The 18042-nt window shown below is 50.6% G+C and overlaps 1 protein-coding gene across 2 annotated transcripts in view; it reads left to right on the forward strand.

The window, feature by feature from the left end:
* The first annotated feature begins 380 nt into the window (after positions 1 to 380).
* Positions 381 to 18042, forward strand: part of gak (cyclin G associated kinase) — a 134521-nt gene continuing 116859 nt past the window's right edge. For both annotated transcript variants that reach the window (XM_068030463.1, XM_068030464.1), the window contains exon 1: positions 381 to 733. In XM_068030463.1, the coding sequence (XP_067886564.1) occupies positions 595 to 733 (139 nt within the window). In that variant the 5' untranslated portion in view covers positions 381 to 594. The remainder of the gene's footprint in view (positions 734 to 18042) is intronic.

Consider the following 18042-nt stretch of genomic DNA (forward strand, 5'->3'; position numbering starts at 1 on the left):
TCTCTCTCTCTCTCTATTTCCCTGCCACATTTTCTCTCTCTATTTCCCTGCCACATTCTCTCTCTCTCTCTATTTCCCTGCCACATTTTCTCTCTCTATTTCCCTGCCACATTCTCTCTCTCTCTCTATTTCCCTGCCACATTCTCTCTCTCTATTTCCCTGCCACATTCTCTCTCTTTTTTTCCGTGCCACATTTTCTCTCTCTATTTCCCTGCCACATTCTCTCTCTCTATTTCCCTGCCACATTCTCTCTCTCTCTCTCTCTTTTTTTCCGTGCCACATTCTCTCTCTCTATTTCCCTGCCACATTCTCTCTCTTTTTTTCCGTGCCACATTTTCTCTCTCTATTTCCCTGCCACATTCTCTCTCTCTCTCTGACCCCTCCCCTCAGCCGGTGACGTTGTTGCGGAAGCGGCGCCGCCTGATCCGGATCGTAGCGGGTTTCGGGAGTGCAGTCACTGATCCCGATCCAGGTCCCGGTCCCGGTCCCGGTCCCGGTCCCGGCCTCCCGCCTGCCCGTGCGTCCCACCCCCAGCTCTGGCCTGGCTAGGCCCGGTCCCGCGGCCTCTCTCAGCCCGGCCTCTTCCCCGCCGTAATGTCCATCTTCCAATCGGCCTTCGACTTCCTGTCCGGCTCCCCGGGCTTCGCCGCCGGCCGCGATCACAACGACTTCGTGGGTCAGACGGTGGAATTGGGCGATGTGAAGCTGCGGATCAAGCGGGTTATCGCCGAGGGTAAGGGAGCAGGGCCCGGGTCGAGAGCAGCAGGAAAAGCCGGCACATATCCTGGTCCGGCCTGTTGCCCGGTGGCGACTCCTCGACATCCAGAGCCGGGGGAGAGAGTCGCAGGTGTCCGAGCTGCCAACTCGGGGAGCTTTCAGCGTGCCTGACCCCCTGGGTTGGGGTATTCAATGTGTCAGTGATCTCCTGGGTTGGGGTATTCAATGTGTCAGTAATCCCCTGGGTTGGGGGTATTCAGTGTGTCAGTGATCTCCTGGGTTGGGGGTATTCAGTGTGTCAGTGATCCCCTGGGTTGGGGTATTCAATGTGTCAGTGATCCCCTGGGTTGGGCTATTCAATGTGTCAGTGATCTCCTGGGTTGGGGGTATTCAGTGTGTCAGTGATCTCCTGGGTTGGGGTATTCAATGTGCCAGTGATCCCCAGGGGTTGAGGGTATTCAGTGTGTCAGTGATCTCCTGCGGTTAGGGGTATTCAATGTGTCAGTGATCTCCTGCCGGTAGGGGTATTCAGTGTGTCAGTGATCCTCCGGGGTTGGGGGTATTCAATGTGTCAGTGATCCCCTTGGGTTGGGGGTATTCAGTGTGTCAGTGATCTCCTTGGGTTGGGGGTATTCAATGTGTCAGTGATCTCCAAGGGTTGGGGTATTCAATGTATCAGTGATCCCCTGGGTTGGGGTATTCAATGTGTCAGTGACCCCCTGGGTTGGGGTATTCAATGTGTCAGTGATCCCCTGGGTTGGGGTATTCAATGTGTCAGTGATCTCCTGCGGTTAGGGGTATTCAATGTGTCAGTGATCTCCTGCTGGTAAGGGTATTCAATGTGTCAGTAATCCCCTGGGTTGGGGTATTCAATGTGTCAGTGATCTCCTGGGTTGGGGTATTCAATGTGTCAGTAATCCCCTGGGTTGGGGTATTCAATGTGTCAGTAATCCCCTGGGTTGGGGGTATTCAGTGTGTCAGTGATCTCCTGGGTTGGGGTATTCAATGTGTCAGTAATTCCCTGGGTTGGGGGTATTCAGTGTGTCAGTGATCTCCTGGGTTGGGGGTATTCAGTGTGTCAGTGATCTCCTGGGTTGGGGTATTCAATGTGCCAGTGATCCCCTGGGTTGGGGTATTCAATGTGTCAGTGATCTCCTGCCGGTAGGGGTATTCAGTGTGTCAGTGATCTCCTGGGTTGGGGTATTCAATGTGTCAGTGATCCCCTGGGTTGGGGTATTCAATGTGTCAGTGATCCCCTGGGTTGGGGTATTCAATGTGTCAGTGATCTCCTGCCGGTAGGGGTATTCAGTGTGTCAGTGATCTCCTGCGGTTAGGGGTATTCAATGTGTCAGTGATCTCCTGCCGGTAGGGGTATTCAATGTGTCAGTGATCTCCTGGGTTGGGGGTATTCAGTGTGTCAGTGATCTCCTGGGTTGGGGTATTCAATGTGTCAGTGATCCCCTGGGTTGGGGTATTCAATGTGTCAGTGATCCCCTGGGTTGGGGTATTCAATGTGTCAGTGATCTCCTGCCGGTAGGGGTATTCAGTGTGTCAGTGATCTCCTGCGGTTAGGGGTATTCAATGTGTCAGTGATCTCCTGCCGGTAGGGGTATTCAATGTGTCAGTGATCTCCTGCCGGTAGGGGTATTCAGTGTGTCAGTGATCCCCAGGGGTTGAGGGTATTCAGTGTGTCAGTGATCCCCTTGGGTTGGGGGTATTCAGTGTGTCAGTGATCTCCTTGGGTTGGGGGTATTCAATGTGTCAGTGATCTCCAAGGGTTGGGGGTATTCAGTGTGTCAGTGATCCCCTTGGGTTGGGGGTATTCAGTGTGTCAGTGATCCCCTGGGGTTGGGGGATTCAGTGTGTCAGTGATCACCTGCGCTTGGGGTATTCAGTGTGTCAGTAATCCCCTGGGGTTGGGGTATTCAGTGTGTCAGTGATCCCCTGGGGTTGGGGGTGTTCAGTGTGTCAGTGATCCCCTGGGGTTGGGGTGTTCAGTGTGTCAGTGATCCCCTGGGTTGGGGATATTCAGTGTGTCAGTGATCCCCTGGGATTGGGGGTATTCAATATGTCAGTGACCCCCGGGGTTGGGGGTATTCAATGTGTCACTGATTGCCTGGGGTTGGGGGTATTCAGTGTGTCAGTGATCCCCTGGGGTTTGGGGTATTCAGTGTGTCAGTGATCGCCTGGGGTTGGGTGTATTCAGTGTGTTTGTGATCTACTGGGGTTGGGGGTATTCAGTGTGTCAGTGATTGCCTGGGGTTGGGGGTATTCAGTGTGTTTGTGATCTGGGGTTTGGGGTATTCCGTGTGTCAGTGATCCACTGGGTTGGGGTATTCAGTGTGTCAGTGATCCCCTTGGGTTGGGGGTGTTCACTGTGTCAGTGATCCCCTGGGGTTGGGGGTATTCAATTTGTCAGTGATCCCCCGGGGGTTGGGGGTATTCAGTGTGTCAGTGATCCCCTTGTGTTGGGGGTATTCAGTGTGTCAGTGATCCCCTTGGGGTTGGGGGTATTCAGTGTGTCAGTGATCCCCAGGGGTTGGGGGTATTCAGTGTATCAGTGATCCCTGGGGGCTGGGGATATTCAGTGTGTCAGTGATCCCTTGGGGTTGGGGGTATTCAGTGTGTCAGTGATCCCCTTGTGTTGGGGGTATTCAGTGTGTCAGTGATCCCCCAGGGGTTGGGGGTATTCAGTGTGTCAGTGATCCCCCAGGGGTTGGGGGTATTCAGTGTGTCAGTGATCCCCCTGGGGTTGGGGGTATTCAGTGTATCAGTGATCCCTGGGGGCTGGGGATATTCAGTGTGTCAGTGATCCCTTGGGGTTGGGGGTATTCAGTGTGTCAGTGATCCCCTGGGGTTGGGGATATTCAGTGTGTCAGTGATCGCCTGGGGTTGGGGGTATTCAGTGTGTTTGTGATCTACTGGGGTTAGGGATATTCAATGTGTCAGTGATGCCTTGGGGTTGGGGGTATTCAGTGTGTCAGTGATCCCTTGGGATTGGGGGTATTCAGTGTGTCAGTGATCCCCTGGGGTTGGGGGTATTCAGTGTGTCAGTGATTGCCTGGGGTTGGGGGTATTCAGTGTGTTTGTGATCTGCTGGGGTTGGGGTATTCAGTGTGTCAGTGATTGCCTGGGATTGGGGGTAGTCAGTGTGTTTGTGATCTGCTGGGGTTGGGGGTATTCAGTGTGTCAGTGATCCCCTGGGGTTTGGGGTATTCAGTGTGTCAGTGATCCACTGGGTTGGGGTATTCAGTGTGTCAGTGATCCCCTTGGGTTGGGGGTATTCACTGTGTCAGTGATCCCCTGGGGTTGGGGGTATTCAATTTGCCAGTGATCCCCCGGGGGTTGGGGGTATTCAGTGTGTCAGTGATCCCCTTGTGTTGGGGGTATTCAGTGTGTCAGTGATCCCCCAGGGGTTGGGGGTATTCAGTGTGTCAGTGATCCCCCTGGGGTTGGGGGTATTCAGTGTATCAGTGATCCCTGGGGGCTGGGGATATTCAGTGTGTCATTGATCCCTTGGGGTTGGGGGTATTCAGTGTGTCAGTGATCCCCTGGGGTTGGTGATATTCAGTGTGTCAGTGATCCCTTGGGGTTGGGGGTATTCAGTGTGTCAGTGATCCCCTGGGGTTGGGGTATTCAATGTGTCAGTGATCCCCTGGGGTTGGGGGTATTCAGTGTGTCAGTGATCCCTTGGGGTTGGGGGTATTCAGTGTGTCAGTGATCCCCTGGGGTTGGGAATATTTAGTGTGTCAGTGACACCCTTGGGTTGGGGGTATTCAGTGTGTCAGTGATCGCCTGGGGTTGGGGGTATTCAATGTGTCAGTGATTGCCTGGGGTTGGGGGTATTCAGTGTGTTTGTGATCTGCTGGGGTTAGGGATATTCAGTGTGTCAGTGATCCCTTGGGATTGGGGGTATTCAGTGTGTCGCCGATCCCCTGGGGTTGGGGATATTCAGTGTATTTGTGATCTGCATTTGGTTGGGGGTATTCAGTGTGTCAGTGATCCCCTGGAGTTGGGGTATTCAGTGTGTCAGTGATCCCCCGGGGGTTGGGGTTATTCAGTGTGTCAGTGATCCCCTTGGGTTGGGGGTATTCAGTGTGTCAGTGATCCCCTTGGGTTGGGGGTATTCAGTGTGTCAGTGATCCCCTTGGATTGGGGGTATTCAGTGTGTCAGTGATCCCCTTGGATTGGGGGTATTCAGTGTGTCAGTGATCCCTTGGTTTGGGTGTATTCACTGTGTCAGTGATCCCCTTGGATTGGGGGTATTCACTGTGTCAGTGATCCCCTGGGGTTGGGGGTATTCAATTTGTCAGTGATCCCCCGGGGGTTGGGGGTATTCAGTGTGTCAGTGATCCCCTTGTGTTGGGGGTATTCAGTGTGTCAGTGATCCCCCAGGGGTTGGGGGTATTCAGTGTGTCAGTGATCCCCCAGGGGTTGGGGGTATTCAGTGTGTCAGTGATCCCCCTGAGGTTGGGGGTATTCAGTGTATCAGTGATCCCTGGGGGCTGGGGATATTCAGTGTGTCAGTGATCCCTTGGGGTTGGGGGTATTCAGTGTGTCAGTGATCCCCTGGGGTTGGGGATATTCAGTGTGTCAGTGATCGCCTGGGGTTGGGGGTATTCAGTGTGTTTGTGATCTACTGGGGTTAGGGATATTCAATGTGTCAGTGATGCCTTGGGGTTGGGGGTATTCAGTGTGTCAGTGATCCCTTGGGATTGGGGGTATTCAGTGTGTCAGTGATCCCCTGGGGTTGGGGGTATTCAGTGTGTCAGTGATTGCCTGGGGTTGGGGGTATTCAGTGTGTTGTGATCTGCTGGGGTTGGGGTATTCAGTGTGTCAGTGATTGCCTGGGATTGGGGGTAGTCAGTGTGTTTGTGATCTGCTGGGGTTGGGGGTATTCAGTGTGTCAGTGATCCCCTGGGGTTTGGGGTATTCAGTGTGTCAGTGATCCACTGGGTTGGGGTATTCAGTGTGTCAGTGATCCCCTTGGGTTGGGGGTATTCACTGTGTCAGTGATCCCCTGGGGTTGGGGGTATTCAATTTGCCAGTGATCCCCCGGGGGTTGGGGGTATTCAGTGTGTCAGTGATCCCCTTGTGTTGGGGGTATTCAGTGTGTCAGTGATCCCCTGGGGTTGGGGTATTCAGTGTGTCAGTGATCCCCCTGGGGTTGGGGGTATTCAGTGTATCAGTGATCCCTGGGGGCTGGGGATATTCAGTGTGTCATTGATCCCTTGGGGTTGGGGGTATTCAGTGTGTCAGTGATCCCCTGGGGTTGGGGTTTTCAGTGTGTCAGTGATTGCCTTTTTTGGGTGTATTCAGTGTGCCAGTGATCCCTTCGGGTTGGGGGTATTCAGTGTGTCAGTGATCCCCTGGGGTTGGTGATATTCAGTGTGTCAGTGATCCCTTGGGGTTGGGGGTGTTCAGTGTGTCAGTGATCCCCTGGGGTTGGGGTATTCAGTGTGTCAGTGATCCCCTGGGGTTGGGGGTATTCAGTGTGTCAGTGATCCCTTGGGGTTGGGGGTATTCAGTGTGTCAGTGATCCCCTGGGGTTGGGAATATTTAGTGTGTCAGTGACACCCTTGGGTTGGGGGTATTCAGTGTGTCAGTGATCGCCTGGGGTTGGGGGTATTCAGTGTGTTTGTGATCTGCTGGGGTTAGGGATATTCAGTGTGTCAGTGATCCCTTGGGATTGGGGGTATTCAGTGTGTCGCCGATCCCCTGGGGTTGGGGATATTCAGTGTATTTGTGATCTGCATTTGGTTGGGGGTATTCAGTGTGTCAGTGATCCCCTGGAGTTGGGGTATTCAGTGTGTCAGTGATCCCCCGGGGGTTGGGGTTATTCAGTGTGTCAGTGATCCCCTTGGGTTGGGGGTATTCAGTGTGTCAGTGATCCCCTTGGGTTGGGGGTATTCAGTGTGTCAGTGATCCCCTTGGATTGGGGGTATTCACTGTGTCAGTGATCCCCTTGGATTGGGGGTATTCACTGTGTCAGTGATCCCCTTGGATTGGGGGTATTCAGTGTGTCAGTGATCCCTTGGTTTGGGTGTATTCAGTGTGTCAGTGATCCCTTGGTTTGGGTGTATTCAGTGTGTCAGTGATCCCCTTGGGTTGGGGGTATTCAGTGTGTCAGTGATCCCCTTGGGGTTGGGGGTATTTAGTGTGTCGTTGCTCCCCTTGGGTTGGGGGTATTCAGTGTGTCAGTGATCCCCTTGGGTTGGGGGTATTCTGTGTGTCGCCGATCCCCTTGGGTTGGGGGTATTCAGTGTGTCAGTGATCCCCTGGGTTGGGGGTATTCAGTGTGTCAGTGATCCCCTGGGGTTGGGGATATTCCATGTGTCAGTGATCCCCTGGAATGGGGGTATTCAGTGTGTCAGTGATCCCCTGGGGTTGTGGTACTCGATGTGTCAGTGATCCCCTGGGCCTGGGGGTATTCAGTGTGTCAGTGATCCCCTGGGGTTGGGGGTATTCAGTGTGTCAGTGATCGCCTGGGGTTGGGGGTATTCAGTGTGTTTGTGATCTGCTGGGGTTAGGGATATTCAGTGTGTCAGTGATCCCTTGGGATTGGGGGTATTCAGTGTGTCGCCGATCCCCTGGGGTTGGGGATATTCAGTGTATTTGTGATCTGCATTTGGTTGGGGGTATTCAGTGTGTCAGTGATCCCCTGGAGTTGGGGTATTCAGTGTGTCAGTGATCCCCCGGGGGTTGGGGTTATTCAGTGTGTCAGTGATCCCCTTGGGTTGGGGGTATTCAGTGTGTCAGTGATCCCCTTGGGTTGGGGGTATTCAGTGTGTCAGTGATCCCCTTGGATTGGGGGTATTCACTGTGTCAGTGATCCCCTTGGATTGGGGGTATTCACTGTGTCAGTGATCCCCTTGGATTGGGGGTATTCAGTGTGTCAGTGATCCCTTGGTTTGGGTGTATTCAGTGTGTCAGTGATCCCTTGGTTTGGGTGTATTCAGTGTGTCAGTGATCCCCTTGGGTTGGGGGTATTCAGTGTGTCAGTGATCCCCTTGGGGTTGGGGGTATTTAGTGTGTCGTTGCTCCCCTTGGGTTGGGGGTATTCAGTGTGTCAGTGATCCCCTTGGGTTGGGGGTATTCTGTGTGTCGCCGATCCCCTTGGGTTGGGGGTATTCAGTGTGTCAGTGATCCCCTGGGTTGGGGGTATTCAGTGTGTCAGTGATCCCCTGGGGTTGGGGATATTCCATGTGTCAGTGATCCCCTGGAATGGGGGTATTCAGTGTGTCAGTGATCCCCTGGGGTTGTGGTACTCGATGTGTCAGTGATCCCCTGGGCCTGGGGGTATTCAGTGTGTCAGTGATCCCCTGGGGTTGGGAATATTTAGTGTGTCAGTGACACCCTTGGGTTGGGGGTATTCAGTGTGTTTGTGATCTGCTGGGGTTAGGGATATTCAGTGTGTCAGTGATCCCTTGGGATTGGGGGTATTCAGTGTGTCGCCGATCCCCTGGGGTTGGGGGTATTCAGTGTGTTTGTGATCTGCTGGGGTTGGGGGTATTCAATGTGTCAGTGATCCCCTGGGGTTGGGGTATTCAGTGTGTCACTGATTGCCTGGGGTTGGGGGTATTCAGTGTGTCAGTGATCCACTGGGTTGGGGGTGTTCAGTGTTTCAATGATCCCTTTGGGTTGGGGGTGTTCAGTGTATCAGTGATCCCCCGGGGGTTGGGGGTATTCAGTGTATCAGTGATCCCCCGGGGGTTGGGGTTATTCAGTGTGTTTGTGATCTACTGGGGTTAGGGATATTCAATGTGTCAGTGATCCCTTGGGGTTGGGGGTATTCAGTGTGTCAGTGATCCATTGGGATTGGTGGTATTCAGTGTGTCAGTGATCCCCTGGGGTTGGGGATATTCAGTGTGTCAGTGATCCCCTGGGTTGGGGGTATTCAGTGTGTCAGTGATCCCCTGGGGTTGGGGATATTCCATGTGTCAGTGATCCCCTGGAATGGGGGTATTCAGTGTGTCAGTGATCCCCTGGGGTTGTGGTACTCGATGTGTCAGTGATCCCCTGGGCCTGGGGGTATTCAGTGTGTCAGTGATCCCCTGGGGTTGGGGGTATTCAGTGTGTCAGTGATCGCCTGGGGTTGGGGGTATTCAGTGTGTTTGTGATCTGCTGGGGTTAGGGATATTCAGTGTGTCAGTGATCCCTTGGGATTGGGGGTATTCAGTGTGTCGCCGATCCCCTGGGGTTGGGGATATTCAGTGTATTTGTGATCTGCATTTGGTTGGGGGTATTCAGTGTGTCAGTGATCCCCTGGAGTTGGGGTATTCAGTGTGTCAGTGATCCCCCGGGGGTTGGGGTTATTCAGTGTGTCAGTGATCCCCTTGGGTTGGGGGTATTCAGTGTGTCAGTGATCCCCTTGGGTTGGGGGTATTCAGTGTGTCAGTGATCCCCTTGGATTGGGGGTATTCACTGTGTCAGTGATCCCCTTGGATTGGGGGTATTCACTGTGTCAGTGATCCCCTTGGATTGGGGGTATTCAGTGTGTCAGTGATCCCTTGGTTTGGGTGTATTCAGTGTGTCAGTGATCCCTTGGTTTGGGTGTATTCAGTGTGTCAGTGATCCCCTTGGGTTGGGGGTATTCAGTGTGTCAGTGATCCCCTTGGGGTTGGGGGTATTTAGTGTGTCGTTGCTCCCCTTGGGTTGGGGGTATTCAGTGTGTCAGTGATCCCCTTGGGTTGGGGGTATTCTGTGTGTCGCCGATCCCCTTGGGTTGGGGGTATTCAGTGTGTCAGTGATCCCCTGGGTTGGGGGTATTCAGTGTGTCAGTGATCCCCTGGGGTTGGGGATATTCCATGTGTCAGTGATCCCCTGGAATGGGGGTATTCAGTGTGTCAGTGATCCCCTGGGGTTGTGGTACTCGATGTGTCAGTGATCCCCTGGGCCTGGGGGTATTCAGTGTGTCAGTGATCCCCTGGGGTTGGGAATATTTAGTGTGTCAGTGACACCCTTGGGTTGGGGGTATTCAGTGTGTTTGTGATCTGCTGGGGTTAGGGATATTCAGTGTGTCAGTGATCCCTTGGGATTGGGGGTATTCAGTGTGTCGCCGATCCCCTGGGGTTGGGGGTATTCAGTGTGTTTGTGATCTGCTGGGGTTGGGGGTATTCAATGTGTCAGTGATCCCCTGGGGTTGGGGTATTCAGTGTGTCACTGATTGCCTGGGGTTGGGGGTATTCAGTGTGTCAGTGATCCACTGGGTTGGGGGTGTTCAGTGTTTCAATGATCCCTTTGGGTTGGGGGTGTTCAGTGTATCAGTGATCCCCCGGGGGTTGGGGGTATTCAGTGTATCAGTGATCCCCCGGGGGTTGGGGTTATTCAGTGTGTTTGTGATCTACTGGGGTTAGGGATATTCAATGTGTCAGTGATCCCTTGGGGTTGGGGGTATTCAGTGTGTCAGTGATCCATTGGGATTGGTGGTATTCAGTGTGTCAGTGATCCCCTGGGGTTGGGGATATTCAGTGTGTCAGTGATCGCCTGGGGTTGGGGGTATTCAGTGTGTTTGCGATCTACTGGGGTTAGGGATATTCAATGTGTCAGTGATCCCTTGGGGTTGGGGGTATTCAGTGTGTCAGTGATCCCCTGGGGTTGGGGATATTCAGTGTGTCAGTGATCGCCTGGGGTTGGGGGTATTCAGTGTGTTTGTGATCTACTGGGGTTAGGGATATTCAGTGTGTCAGTGATGCCTTGGGGTTGGGGGTATTCAGTGTGTCAGTGATCCCTTGGGATTGGGGGTATTCAGTGTGTCAGTGATCCCCTGGGGTTGGGGGTATTCAGTGTGTCAGTGATTGCCTGGGGTTGGGGGTATTCAGTGTGTTTGTGATCTGCTGGGGTTGGGGGTATTCAGTGTGTCAGTGATTGCCTGGGGTTGGGGGTATTCAGTGTGTTTGTGATCTGCTGGGGTTGGGGGTATTCAGTGTGTCAGTGATCGCCTGGGGTTGGGGGTATTCAGTGTGTTTGCTATCTACTGGGGTTAGGGATATTCAATGTGTCAGTGATCCCTTGGGGTTGGGGGTATTCAGTGTGTCAGTGATCCCCTGGGGTTGGGGATATTCAGTGTGTCAGTGATCGCCTGGGGTTGGGGGTATTCAGTGTGTTTGTGATCTACTGGGGTTAGGGATATTCAGTGTGTCAGTGATGCCTTGGGGTTGGGGGTATTCAGTGTGTCAGTGATCCCTTGGGATTGGGGGTATTCAGTGTGTCAGTGATCCCCTGGGGTTGGGGGTATTCAGTGTGTCAGTGATTGCCTGGGGTTGGGGGTATTCAGTGTGTTTGTGATCTGCTGGGGTTGGGGGTATTCAGTGTGTCAGTGATTGCCTGGGGTTGGGGGTATTCAGTGTGTTTGTCATCTGCTGGGGTTGGGGGTATTCAGTGTGTCAGTGATCCCCTGGGGTTTGGGGTATTCAGTGTATCAGTGATCCACTGGGTTGGGGTATTCAGTGTGTCAGTGATCCCCTTGGGTTGGGGGTATTCACTGTGTCAGTGATCCCCTGGGGTTGGGGGTATTCAATTTGCCAGTGATCCCCCGGGGGTTGGGGGTATTCAGTGTGTCAGTGATCCCCCGGGGGTTGGGGTTATTCAGTGTGTCAGTGATCCCCCGGGGGTTGGGGTATTCAGTGTGTCAGTGATCCCCTTGGGTTGGGGGTATTCAGTGTGTCAGTGATCCCCTTGGGGTTGGGGGTATTCAGTGTGTCGTTGCTCCCCTTGGGTTAGGGGTATTCAGTGTGTCAGTGATCCCCTTGGGTTGGGGTATTCAGTGTGTCACTGATCCCCTTGGGTTGGGGGTATTCAGTGTGTCAGTGATCCCCTTGGGTTGGGGGTATTCAGTGTGTCGCCGATCCCCTTGGGTTGGGGGTATTCAGTGTGTCAGTGATCCCCTGGGTTGGGGGTATTCAGTGTGTCAGTGATCCCCTGGGGTTAGGGTATTCAGTGTGTCAGTGATCCCCTGGGGTTGGGGATATTCCATGTGTCAGTGATCCCCTGGGCCTGGGGGTATTCAGTGTGTCAGTGATCCCCTGGGGTTGGGAATATTTAGTGTGTCAGTGACACCCTTGGGTTGGGGGTATTCAGTGTGTCAGTGATCGCCTGAGGTTGGGGGTATTCAGTGTGTCACTGATTGCCTGGGGTTGGGGTATTCAGTGTGTCACTGATTGCCTGGGGTTGGGGGTATTCAGTGTGTCAGTGATCCCCTGGGGTTTGGGGTATTCAGTGTGTCAGTGATCCACTGGGTTGGGGCTATTCAGTGTATCAATGATCCCCTTGGGTTGGGGGTGTTCAGTGTATCAGTGATCCCCCGGGGGTTGGGGGTATTCAGTGTATCAGTGATCCCCCGGGGGTTGGGGTTATTCAGTGTGTCAGTGATCGCCTGGGGTTGGGGGTATTCAGTGTGTTTGTGATCTACTGGGGTTAGGGATATTCAATGTGTCAGTGATCCCTTGGGGTTGGGGGTATTCAGTGTGTCAGTGATCCCCTGGGGTTGGGGGTATTCAGTGTGTCAGTGATCCACTGGGTTGGGGTATTCAGTGTGTCAGTGATCCCCTTGGGTTGGGGGTATTCACTGTGTCAGTGATCGCCTGGGGTTGGGGGTATTCAGTGTGTTTGTGATCTACTGGGGTTAGGGATATTCAATGTGTCAGTGATCCCCTGGGGTTGGGGGTATTCAGTGTGTCAGTGATCCCCCGGGGGTTGGGGTTATTCAGTGTGTCAGTGATCCCCTTGGGTTGGGGGTATTCACTGTGTCAGTGATCCCCTTGGGTTGGGGGTATTCAGTGTGTCAGTGATCCCCTTGGATTGGGGGTATTCACTGTGTCAGTGATCCCCTTGGATTGGGGGTATTCACTGTGTCAGTGATCCCCTTGGATTGGGGGTATTCAGTGTGTCAGTGATCCCTTGGTTTGGGTGTATTCAGTGTGTCAGTGATCCCTTGGTTTGGGTGTATTCAGTGTGTCAGTGATCCCCTTGGGTTGGGGGTATTCAGTGCGTCAGTGATCCCCTTGGGGTTGGGGGTATTTAGTGTGTCGTTGCTCCCCTTGGGTTGGGGGTATTCAGTGTGTCAGTGATCCCCTTGGGTTGGGGGTATTCTGTGTGTCGCCGATCCCCTTGGGTTGGGGGTATTCAGTGTGTCAGTGATCCCCTGGGTTGGGGGTATTCAGTGTGTCAGTGATCCCCTGGGGTTAGGGTATTCAGTGTGTCAGTGATCCCCTGGGGTTGGGGATATTCCATGTGTCAGTGATCCCCTGGAATGGGGGTATTCAGTGTGTCAGTGATCCCCTGGGGTTGTGGTACTCGATGTGTCAGTGATCCCCTGGGCCTGGGGGTATTCAGTGTGTCAGTGATCCCCTGGGGTTGGGAATATTTAGTGTGTCAGTGACACCCTTGGGTTGGGGGTATTCAGTGTGTTTGTGATCTGCTGGGGTTAGGGATATTCAGTGTGTCAGTGATCCCTTGGGATTGGGGGTATTCAGTGTGTCGCCGATCCCCTGGGGTTGGGGGTATTCAGTGTGTTTGTGATCTGCTGGGGTTGGGGGTATTCAGTGTGTCAGTGATCCCCTTGGGTTGGGGTATTCAGTGTGTCACTGATCCCCTTGGGTTGGGGGTATTCAGTGTGTCAGTGATCCCCTTGGGTTGGGGGTATTCAGTGTGTCGCCGATCCCCTTGGGTTGGGGGTATTCAGTGTGTCAGTGATCCCCTGGGTTGGGGGTATTCAGTGTGTCAGTGATCCCCTGGGGTTGGGAATATTTAGTGTGTCAGTGACACCCTTGGGTTGGGGGTATTCAGTGTGTCAGTGATCGCCTGAGGTTGGGGGTATTCAGTGTGTCACTGATTGCCTGGGGTTGGGGTATTCAGTGTGTCACTGATTGCCTGGGGTTGGGGGTATTCAGTGTGTCAGTGATCCCCTGGGGTTTGGGGTATTCAGTGTGTCAGTGATCCACTGGGTTGGGGGTATTCAGTGTATCAATGATCCCCTTGGGTTGGGGGTGTTCAGTGTATCAGTGATCGCCTGGGGTTGGGGGTATTCAGTGTGTTTGTGATCTACTGGGGTTAGGGATATTCAATGTGTCAGTGATCCCTTGGGGTTGGGGGTATTCAGTGTGTCAGTGATCCCCTGGGGTTGGGGGTATTCAGTGTGTCAGTGATCCACTGGGTTGGGGTATTCAGTGTGTCAGTGATCCCCTTGGGTTGGGGGTATTCACTGTGTCAGTGATCGCCTGGGGTTGGGGGTATTCAGTGTGTTTGTGATCTACTGGGGTTAGGGATATTCAATGTGTCAGTGATCCCCTGGGGTTGGGGGTATTCAGTGTGTCAGTGATTGCCTGGGGTTGGGGGTATTCAGTGTGTTTGTGATCTGCTGGGGTTGGGGGTATTCAGTGTGTCAGTGATTGCCTGGGGTTGGGGGTATTCAGTGTGTTTGTGATCTGCTGGGGTTGGGGGTATTCAGTGTGTCAGTGATTGCCTGGGGTTGGGGGTATTCAGTGTGTTTGTGATCTGCTGGGGTTGGGGGTATTCAGTGTGTCAGTGATCCCCTGGGGTTTGGGGTATTCAGTGTGTCAGTGATCCACTGGGTTGGGGTATTCAGTGTGTCAGTGATCCCCTTGGGTTTGGGGTATTCACTGTGTCAGTGATCCCCTGGGGTTGGGGGTATTCAATTTGTCAGTGATCCCCCGGGGGTTGGGGGTATTCAGTGTGTCAGTGATCCCCTGGGTTTGGTTATTCAGTACGTCAGTAATCGGCTGGGGTTCGGGTATTCAGCGTGTCAGTCACCCCCTGGGGTTGGGGGTATTCATTGTGTCAGTGGTCCTGAGATTCGGCTATTCAGCATGTCAGTGCTCCTGAGGTGGGGTTGTTCATTGTGTCAGTGATTCTGAGGTGGGGGTTGTTTTCTGTGTCTGTAAATTCCAGATATGGGAGAAAGTTTTGAGTCTGGTGTGGGTAAGTGAAAATTCACATTTTGCCAGTGACCCATGGGGCTGAGGAGGAGTAGGAGAGGGAGGGTACTAGCATGTCTGCTTTGGTCCCTAGGGGGCTTTTGAGAGAGTCCCCACTTGCAGGGGTGGTGACCGTCAGTGTACTGAACGAACAGTATTCAACCCCTTATATTTCAAATGCTGTTAAAATCTGACTTTGAATGATCATAAATCTCACTCCCAACCTGCTTCTCTTATGCTCTGTTTGTCTCAAGATCTGTTTCTGGTTTTCTTTTTCATGTCTTGCATAATCTTCTGGTTCCCACCATCCCACCTCTTTTATGGAAATTGGGACAAGCTGTCAGTCCCTATAATTGCAGCATGATCATTTATACCTGTTCTTTGCAAAGGCTTGGAATATTTAGTTCATAGTTTGTGGTGGCCAGTCAATGTAATGAGATCCAGCTGCCTTTAAGAATGCATTTTTCACCTTTTTTGGACGCGTTTGCAATCTGAATAACATTGTACTGTGTTTGTGTACCAACATTTCCTTGTCACTCCCCGAGTATCTCTCCTGCAATTTTCACTGGTATAATTTCACTCCCTCCTCACCGTAGATGCTGGTAGCTCACTCAGCGGCGACATACAAGCTATTGACCCAAGCCTGACCCTGTCCTCACCTGATGTTCCCTCAAGGGCATTTCCAATAGGATTTGCTTGGGGTGAGCACAGACCTGCGATTGAATCTGGTTCCTTTTTTTGTTTATATGGCTTATTTTATAAGCTTTCCTTATAACTTTGCCAGGAAGACAGCATCTGTTTAAAATATTATATTTTGATTTCCAGTAAGTTGCATTTTTGCTGTTTGTTGGTGGTTCATACATTGAGCAGATATTGGCTTAGATTTTGCTGTAGGAATGAAGGCACAACTGTTCGCCTTTGTCATTATTACTCCTCTGAAACTGACAAATTTTGGAGTCTGCACATGAGCATTTAAATGGAGAAACCCTGAGCTTCTCCTATGCTTCGCCATAGCGTGTGATATTGAAGTTCCCTCACTCTGCACTCAATTCGAAATCACTCAACTGATGAGAACTTGCTCTTTTATGCTATTAGTCTAGGTGTAAAAACTGTTGAAAAAGATGCACCTTGTTGATTGTGGTGTGTAAGTGGGTTTGTCACAGCATGCAAAGTTCATAATTACTGCTGAACAGCCTCACAGGCTCTGAAAAACTAATTTTTATTTGTGGAGTGTCATTATGATAAAATTGCACACGCTAAAATAATTTTTAAAAAGTTTGTATGATATTTCAGCTCCCGCCTTAATCCCAAATGACTTATTTAGCACTCTAAAATGTAATTATAATTGAAGGATAATCAGTTCATTTTGTTTCCTGATTGAAGCATTCTTGCAGACAGCAATTTGCTTGGCTGCTTACTTGCTCGATGGATGTCTGGAGATCCTCTCATTTTGATGCCAGATTTAAACTAACATCAGGAAAGGGGAAATCCATGCCACAAAGATTGCTAAATCTTTGTGGGTAGCTTTCTTCGAGGTCAGTGGTGAGTGCCGTAACTTCTCTGCTGACTGTGAAATCTGGGCCTGTATGTGGTACCTAAATTAGACGTAGGCCAAAGTATGAAGCACTGCCTTTCCTGTATCTGGAGATATACAGAGAAACTTCTAGGTTTAAAATTTTTTTTTAAGTGTGTCAGTTGTCAAAAGTGCTAATATTTAAAAACCAAAGCAGTTATGGAGAAATACCTTTCAACGGTTTTTGTTTTGTTGTTTATTTCTTTTTGTGTCGGTGAGAAGCTTCGCTTTCCTTTAACCCCCCCCCCAGTGCTGATTATTGGATGGTGTAGGTTAAATCAATTGCAAACACTAAGGGCTTTTGATACCGTCAAGACTTTATATCTTGCTTAACCAGTAATGATTCACATTCAATCATGCATTCAGTCATCCTGGACTGTTTTAGTAACTGACCCACTTTCCCTGCAGCGTTTACAATTTAAAAAATTGTAACTTCTCTTTGTTATCACAATTGTTCAACTGATTTATTTTTAAAAATGGCACTCACTTGAAGGTAAATGCGTTTATTTAGAAAGTTGAATTGCTTTAGCTGAGGTCAAATTGTGTTGGGAGAAAAATGCATTTGGAGTGGAATGCTGTTATACGAAAGGAACAAAGGTAGGCTGTTTTGAGTGAATGGCTGTTTTTCGTAGATATTGCATTGCCTGAGAAATTTAGTTTTGATTATACAGTCAACTGGTGTACTTTGATGAAGGCAGAGGAAGATAAGCAACTTGATTTTGGTTCGAGCAGTGTTTGTGCTGTTGTAATGTGAAATTGCAATTAAAGGCAGAGTAAGGGCTACATTGCTGGCAACACGTCCCCATTCAGGTGTTGTCATTAGTGAAGTGGTGGGCAGTTGGATTAAGAAGATTGCATTCTCTTGATTATCATTACTTTATTCCAAAAGAGCATTACTGAACCTGCACAATTGTATCTGAGACCCACAGAGAATTTTGATCTCTCGGTTGTCTAAATCTGAAACTATTCTCTTCAGTAAAGTGGAGTGAAAGGAGATGCAATTAATTTTAAAACAGTGAGAATCTGTTGAAACGAAAGTTAATAAGTTATTCGAACCTGAACAAAGGAAGTTTGTTTTTTCAATTATCAGGAAATGAATTGTGATTTAGAATTTGAGGTTCAGTGTTAATGTAATATAATACAACATTTTAGTTTCCCAGCTGTTGATGGAACTTTCAAATGTAAATGACCTGACCTCTGGACTTGTAGTGGTACTGAAGACTCAGCTTTTCATGGGTTTTATCACTCACTGTTGAATAAGCACTTGTCCTTGCTGTTGGACATGTAGATCTAGCTTTGCAAATAAGTAGGTGCACAGGATCAGCTTCATGTCAGTGAACAAAGACCAATGAAGAACTTCAAGTCAAAGGAAGAATTATATTTTGCATGAATGAATTTTGAACTTGATTCCATACAAATTCCCAACTGAGAATACACTTTGTTCAGTTACAGCACAGATTCATTAAAAGGATAATGAAGCTTCAAGGGTTAAATTGGAGTAGGTTGCAGAAACTTGCTTTGTAGTTCCTTGAGTTTAGAAGATTGAAGAGTGATCTAACTGAGGTGTTTATAATGCCAAAGGAATTCGATGGGATAGATAGAATTCATTTCCTCTAGTTAAGGGAGTAAAGAACAAGGAAGCATAACCTAAAAATTAAAGCCATTTAGGAGTGAAATCAGGAAGCATTATTTCACACAAAGGGTAGTGGAAATGAGTCACCTAAAAGGCTGTGGATGCTGGGTCAGTTGAAATTTTTAAAGCTGAGATTCATTTTTTTTGTTAGATAATGGTTCAAATTAGCCATTATCTATTGAATG

This window comes from Heterodontus francisci, chromosome 4, assembly GCF_036365525.1.
Source record: "Heterodontus francisci isolate sHetFra1 chromosome 4, sHetFra1.hap1, whole genome shotgun sequence".
In the NCBI taxonomy this organism is placed as follows: domain Eukaryota; kingdom Metazoa; phylum Chordata; class Chondrichthyes; order Heterodontiformes; family Heterodontidae; genus Heterodontus; species Heterodontus francisci.